The sequence below is a fragment of the Curcuma longa genome, unplaced genomic scaffold, assembly GCF_044706935.1.
Source record: "Curcuma longa cultivar G26 ecotype Majalengka, Jawa Barat unplaced genomic scaffold, ITB_CL_G26_1.1 contig_17546, whole genome shotgun sequence".
Taxonomy (NCBI): domain Eukaryota; kingdom Viridiplantae; phylum Streptophyta; class Magnoliopsida; order Zingiberales; family Zingiberaceae; genus Curcuma; species Curcuma longa.
In genome coordinates, this window is record NW_027430611.1 from 8,343 (window position 1) to 16,194 (window position 7,852).

Consider the following 7,852-nt stretch of genomic DNA (forward strand, 5'->3'; position numbering starts at 1 on the left):
TCTAACACGAGTAATTTTGGCTTAAACTACTATGTTAGTCAAAATTGCTTCTATATTAGTCAAAATTGGTTTAAAATAGATTAGAACAGAACTAGTTTAACTTACTTAAAATTCCTACTCAAATATTATAATAGCAATTTTGATCAAAATTGCTATATATAATATCGGGCAACATTGGCTAAAACTATTACTTAAGGTGGAATAATTTTTCTCCAAGTAATTTTGGTTAATTTTTTTCAATGTTGATTAAAACTAATCCAAAACTACTCTAACACTTTTATAGTAATTTTGGTTAAAACTGCTATAACACACAGCAATTTTGATTAAAATCTATAATATGCTCTAAATAATTTTGATTAACTATAATTTTGATTAAAACTATTTCAATATTGGTTAAAATTATTTTGACTTAATTTAAATTGTTCTAACTTTGTCAAAATTTCTCAAACATAGTTATAACATTTTGATCAAAACTACTACAACGTTGCACAATTTTCACTATAACAACTATAACGTGAAACAATTATAGTCTAAATAATTTTGATCAAATTGCTTCAACATTAATCAAAACTACTTTAATATTAGTTAAAACTGTAATAACTTAGTTAAAGCTATTCCAATATTATTATAGTAATTTCGATCAAAACTATTAATATGTCAAATAGATATAAATAGTTTTGGTGATACCCCACCTAACAAGGAGTAAATTAATCAAAAAATTTTACAGCAGTTTTAATCAAAACTGCTACACATAATAGATTTGATCAGAACAACTATAAATTATTATAATAATGAGAGAATAAAGATGTTTTTGTTATAAAAAATAAAAACTTTAGATATTTTTAAATATAGAATCTCTTTTCAATTTCAACTGGGCACAAATATATTCATATAAATCAATATAAATATTCACGTGAACTAGTGGATTTAATAAACCTTAATATAGTTTACTTTTTAAAAAATAAAAAAAAATTAAAAAAAAAAATTCTTTGAGACTTGGAAGTGATTTCCTCCACTCCAATCATTGTCCATATCTTTTGTGTGACTTAAGATTCTTTAATGATTAGTTACCGCGATATCCATTGACTCAACCAAATCCATAAAGCAGTGGGCCCATTCACTGTTGACCAATAGTATGTAGTCTATAGATTCCCCCTACTACCACAAAGCGACGGGCCCACTCACTACCGACCAATAGCATGTAGCCTATAGATTCCCCCTACTACTTTTGCCCTCGTGCAAAGAAAAAAAAAAGGTTCCCTTTTAAAGTAAAGTTAGATAAAGCACAAGTGTAGCAACTTCATGTACTTAAAATGGATCCAACAACTCAACTTCATGTACATGATATTGCAATTTTATCGTTGAAAGCTAAGTTCTCTAAAATCAATTTCGTAAAATAATACTTGTTCTTTCATAAGAATACATATCAATTTTGAATGAATGGATCCAAATCCAATGCGACCTCAATCATATACTATTGTGTTTGATATACACATTGCAACATAGAGAAAAACATAAGCACAAACGCATTAGCAAAAGAAGTTTAAGCTTATGGAATATGTGTGTGTGGTTGTTGTGCTATCATTTGAATAAAAATCAATTTAAAGTGCTGTTTCAATAACAATAATTTTTTTTGACTATTTAGAATGTAAACAGCCCCACCAATAAACTTTATTAGATTTTATATGTTGATTCTAATTGGTAATATCTTATTCTAATCATTAATGTTAGGTAATGTTAGGTAGTTACTATCGAAACAAATAAAAAAAGTAGACAAATAGTTCAAAATATTCGTTCAAATCCTCATTTAAGTGCATCTCTTTTTTGCTTGTAACAAAGAAAGCAAATTATTGAAAGTTCCCTTTTTTCTTTATTAAAGATACCTTAAAGGTGGATTTTTTTTTTAATTTTATAAAGTTTTATTGAGTAAGACTCGTAAGTCAGTCGTTAGTAATAGTGTGAGACTATATTATTCTTTCAATTATTTTACACTCTCAACGGTGCACATTATGAACTTCCACGGTGATAAAATATCAAATAAAAAATTAAGAAAATTTATTTAAAAAAATTTAGATTTCCTTTCGATACATATAAGACATATGCATCATCCCAATCAAATTTTACTAATAAGAATTTAGATGAAAAAAATAGTCAAAATAAGAAGTGTCAAAGATACTATTTTAATAAAATTAGAATTAAAAAATCAAGAAAAAAAATGATGTAAAGGCAAGAAAAAAATTAGATCCAAGAAAACAAAGCAAAAAAAAAAAAAACCTCTTCAAAAGGAATCTCATTAAATTTCTTAAGTATGGAATCACATTTAATGAAGGTGGAATATTCCTGAATATTCACTATAATCCATCCAAAAAAATTAAAAATTTAAAATACTACAAACAGAAGTCAAAATTTCAAGAAAAAAAAATCAAAAATCATTTTTTATTTTCATTATCATTAAAATGGAGTTATTCTATTTTTTTTAAAATAATAAGTATAATAACTTTGGTTAAAATGCTGCTCCAACATGCTCATAATTATTTATAGCTAAAATTATTTTACAATTTATTAAAAATTTCAAATATGAAGTCAAAATTAGTCAAATATTATTATTTATATTTGTAGTATTTTTTGATGACATAACGTTATTTTTAGAATATGAAGTACCTTTTTAATATATTTTTTTATTTTTTTAAAAGGGAGCAGTTGATGATAATAAAAATAGAAGAATTTTCGATAAATTTATTTTTATTTTTATATTAATTGCTTACGTTACGAACGAAGTCCTCCAACCGAGGAGTCAACGACATCACACACGCGATTTGACTCCAAAGGCAGAAGAAACTTCAAATCGAATTTGACTCCAGGCTGCCCACCCTGCTACTCGACGCCCACGCTGCCATTTGCTCCGCTTCCGCCCGCAATCGATCTTATCCTTCTGCAAGGTCAAATTTTTCCGCTCCCGAATCCGTCCTCGCTTTGTTATCCCCAGCCGCACGCGTCCCCACTCTGTATTTGCCGATCCAGCCCCCGCCCTGCTGTCTTCCCCTCGCTAACCCTTCTATTTAAGCGGCCAGAGGGCGGGCGCTGGGCAGTGCCGCAGCGACGAAGGATGGAGCGAGGCGGGGAGGGCAAGATTCGCCTGGGAGTCGGGGTAATGCTTGCGGTGGTTCTGGCCGTCGGACTCGCGGGTTTCTGTCAAGGAGGAGTCACGAGTTCTTTCGTTAGGAAGGCCGAGAAGACCGCGGATATGCCAATCGACAGCGATGTCTTCGCCGTCCCGCGCGGCTACAACGCGCCCCAGCAGGTGGGTTATCCTAAAGTTGCCTCCTTTTGGTGATTCCTACAGAAATGTGTGTGTTTTTTTCTTTCCAGCATCGTGAAGTTCTTTACTTGGAGAATTTCGATTTCTTCGCCTTAGGGTTCTTGTTATTACAGTGTTAAACAAATTGAGCTTTATCTTCAACCAATGCTTCTCTTCCTACAAGACCTTCAGTTAAAGATTCATCTCAATGCTACTGTTCAATGTTTCCCTGTTTTTGAATTTTGTATCCAAAACCCTTTTTCTTTCTGCAACCTTAAACTCAAACTTGTTTTGTTTTGTAGATCTTTCAGTAGTTCCTTCTTTTGTAGCATTTGAGTGAATTGTGATCCCTCTTGTCTCTTTGCTTCTCCGTGTTTCTGCAATTGGGCTGTTAGTTAAAGATTTATCTCAATGCTACTGTTCAAAGTTTCCCTGTTCTTGAATTTTGTATCCAAAATCCTTTTTCTTTGTTCAACATTAAACTCCAACTTGTTTAGTTGTATAGATCTTTCAGTAGTTTCTTCTTTTGCAACATTCGGGTGAATTGTGATCTTTCAGTAGTTTCTGCAATTGGTTTCATTTAGTGATTATTTTCTTTAATGAAGTTGTTTTGTTATATATGATATCGAAAAAGGGAACTCTTTGCAGCTTTACAAGTTGACTCATCTCCTTATTTCCTTTATTCAAGGTACATATTACCCAAGGGAATCATGAAGGCTCGGCAATGATCATCTCATGGGTGACCGAGGACGAACCCGGTTCCAGTGATGTTCTCTATGGGTCTCACAAGGATAAGCTCAACAATTCTGCTACTGGAAAACACACACGTTACTCATTCTTCAATTACACCTCAGGGTACATCCATCATTGCAATCTTCGCCGCTTGAAGGTGATCGGAAGTCTTACAGCAGTGCCATTTATTTCTTCCTTTCATGGATTTGCATGACAAATCCCTATTGTTTTTTGATTTTGTTTTGCTTGATATCTGTGTGTCTAAAAAGTTTGCTTCTTGTGTATTTGCAGCATGATACTACTTACTACTACGCCGTTGGGATCGACCACACTGTTCGAACATTTTGGTTCACTACCCCACCAAAAGTTGGCCTGGATGTTCCCTACACTTTCGGGCTTATTGGTAATACTATTATGCAACATGGAGATTGATGTTAATTGTATCGATCTTCCTATTAGACTCTAGAGAAACTATACCATAGAAAACGGTTCCTTTTATCTAGAAATTCTTGCTCACTTTCGTAAATTTTCTATCGTCTGCAGGCGATCTTGGACAAAGCTATGACTCAAACATCACTCTGACTCATTATGAATCAAACCCAAAAGCACAGGCAGTGTTGTTTGTAGGTGATCTTTCGTACGCTGATAACTACCCGAACCATGACAATGTCAGATGGGATACATGGGGCAGGTTTGTTGAGAGAAGCACTGCCTATCAGCCATGGATTTGGACAGCTGGAAACCATGAGATTGACTTTGCTCCTGAAATTGTAAGTGCCATAGTTACATTCATATCGTCATGCTTGAAATCTATACATATGTTTGTTTTGTTTCTCAACCATTTAAACCATTCAGACATCGATATCGTCACGGTTTGTTTGCTAGAATTAGGAAGCTAAATTGTTTGTAAACTTTTTGCAGGGTGAAACTCAACCATTTAAACCATTCAGACATCGATATCATGTTCCTTACAAAGCTTCTGGCAGCACTGCACCTTTTTGGTACTCTATTAAACGCGGTTCGGCATACATAATTGTTTTGGCATCCTATTCTGCATATGGTATGAAGCTAAGATGTCTTTCCAAACCTTTTACTGTTGTTGTTTCAGCGAAATATAGCGACTAATGATGAACTGCAACTGGATCTTCTAATTTTTACAGGAAAATACACCCCTCAGTACAAGTGGCTTGAAGTAGAGCTACCAAAGGTAAATAGAAGTGAGACACCATGGTTGATTGTCCTAATGCACTCGCCATGGTACAACAGCTACAACTATCACTATATGGAAGGGGAAACCATGAGAGTGATGTATGAGCCGTGGTTTGTGCAATACAAAGTCGATGCTGTTTTCGCTGGCCATGTTCATGCTTACGAACGTAGTGTAAGAGATTCTTTCTTCAATGTGGATTCTCTTTTCTCTTCGCACATGAACTGTTCTGAAGATGAAACTGTTTACGATCTTGCAGCATAGGATATCCAATATAGCTTACAATATAGTGAATGGCAAATGCCAACCAGTGGAGGATGAATCTGCTCCTGTATATATCACCATTGGCGATGGTGGAAATCTTGAAGGCCTTGCAACCAAGTAAGAGACTCGAGGACAAGTTGTCGACGAGAGTATTCAATTTTTAGTTTCTTATTAATCAATTTTCTTTCGTCTATCATATACAGTATGACAGAGCCGCAACCGAGCTACTCAGCTTTTAGAGAAGCAAGTTTCGGCCACGCCATTTTTGAGATCAAGAATCGAACGCATGCCTACTATGCTTGGCATCGAAACCAGGATGGTTACTCAAGAGTTGCTGATTCGATGTGGTTCCACAACCGATGCTGGAGATCTCCAAATGAGAACCAATGTTGATGTTCGACCTTCATTGTAGCTTAATAAATGCCTGCCTAAACTATATGCAGGCCAGTTCTACTCGAAGTAGTTAATCTCGTGCTTGAAATGATACGAGAATCTCCAGTTTGAATCATCTGTCAGAAGAAAAAGATTTATGGAAGAAAGAATTGTAGTTATGTGGAAGAGGAAAATAAAGAAAATGTGAACTTCAAAATTTAATCTATTTCGTTCATAAACAATTAATATTATATTTTTATAGACTAATAATATAATCTATGTAAATCATTAACTCTATTATTTTATCTTCACTAATTCTATTAATGTCACATGACCATCACTATTACCGCTACTCGTCATCTTATTAACCCATTAATTCTATATGCTACTCTATTCCATTATTACAAAATCAATTTTAATTTTCAACATGCTATCTTAAATTTGATTTTGCTACTTAAAGTAAACTTTGCATTTTGATAAAATTTTTAAATTTGAGTGGTTTGGTAAAAATATCAACAACTTGATCTTAAGACTTTGTATATTTCATTTGCACTTTTTTCTTATGATGCACTCTTTGATATAGTGATAGCGCGTATCGATCTGTTTACTTCTATCATTGAGATTGTATTCTATGTTAGTGTTATTGTAGATTTGTTATCAACTCGTATCGTTGTTGTCTTTTTTGTGGTAAATTTAGCTCCTTCAATTAATTTCTAAGTCAAATAGTATGACAAACATATAAAGTTGCAATTACATACTCTACTTCACAGGTAGAAAGTGTGATAATATATTATTTCTTTGACATCCAAATGAAAGTTGTATCTCCCATAAAGAATATAAGTCCTGTAGTACTTTTTTTTATCATCCATATCTCCATCTCAATCACTGTCGCTATATCATTCAAATTTAAAATTGCTGAGATTGTTTTTAAATGTTAATTTGTTATGTATCTCGAATATGGAAATTGTGTGTGGGATGATATCATTTGACTTTGTGTGTTGCATGACTTTCTTTCTTGTATGTTATGACTTTGAATCTTAGTCATCATTTGACTTTGTGTGTTGCATGTCTTGTATTTGACCTTTCATTTGCCTTTCTTGCATGCACTTTATGTGTTGAATAAGAATAGTTTATGGATTTAGGGAGAGCTCTTTGGTTTTGTAATTTTAGGATATATATTAAATCATAATCAAAACCTACAATTTAGACACTTTACATGATCCTATCTAAACACTCTAGAAATGTCTAATTGTAGGAAATCATAGGCTTCATGAGTATTGATACAAAGTCTTTGTAAACTTAAGAGTTTCATAGTTTTGAAAATTTATATCAAAATCTTATTTTAATAGGCAAAATATTTTTAAAATATTTTTTCATTATTCTATTTGACCTAAGTAATGACTGTATGAAATTTCACGATTTTTCATCAAAAATTGAATTACTTATGAATTTTCAAAGCTTGGGTCTGAATGTTACGCCACGAGAGACAGCTTTCCGAGAAATTTCGGCAGCATCTCCCCTGTAACAATTGACTTTCCCTGAATACATACATGATATAATAAATCCATAACAGGCTATGGATATGTAGTGACAGAAATAAATAAATAAAAGTGACCAACAAAGCCACAAGCATATATATCCAACAGGGTAAACTAAGTCTGAATAAGTCCGAGAAACCGATAATATGGGAAATATAAAGAAAAGAAACAAATAGATCTCCAGGGACTAGCAGTGCAGCTCTCCAGACGGCATCAACCTGAAATAGACATACGGGTAAACGGAGCGAGTTCAAACGAACTCAGCGGGTATCAAGTAGACATGTATCAAATAGCTAGTAGACAGTAAAGGAAATACCGGTAGAAGAATGACAGGAATGAAAATCTGAACTCAAGTGTATATACACTCACCAGAACATGCTACGATATAATCATAGGTAACATGATCCCTAACAAATCCATCATCTGTATATACATATCCAA

At 33.3% G+C, this 7,852-nt stretch overlaps 1 protein-coding gene across 1 annotated transcript; it reads left to right on the forward strand.

The window, feature by feature from the left end:
- Positions 1 to 2,888: 2,888 nt before the first annotated feature.
- On the forward strand, positions 2,889 to 6,095 carry LOC141816643 (purple acid phosphatase 2-like). The gene is made up of 8 exons (XM_074704384.1): positions 2,889 to 3,301; positions 3,987 to 4,187; positions 4,322 to 4,433; positions 4,574 to 4,800; positions 4,952 to 5,090; positions 5,191 to 5,411; positions 5,497 to 5,618; positions 5,705 to 6,095. Exons 1-8 carry the CDS (start codon positions 3,107 to 3,109, stop codon positions 5,892 to 5,894), a joined length of 1,407 nt encoding a protein of 468 aa, XP_074560485.1. The 5' UTR covers positions 2,889 to 3,106; the 3' UTR covers positions 5,895 to 6,095.
- Positions 6,096 to 7,852: the final 1,757 nt, after the last annotated feature.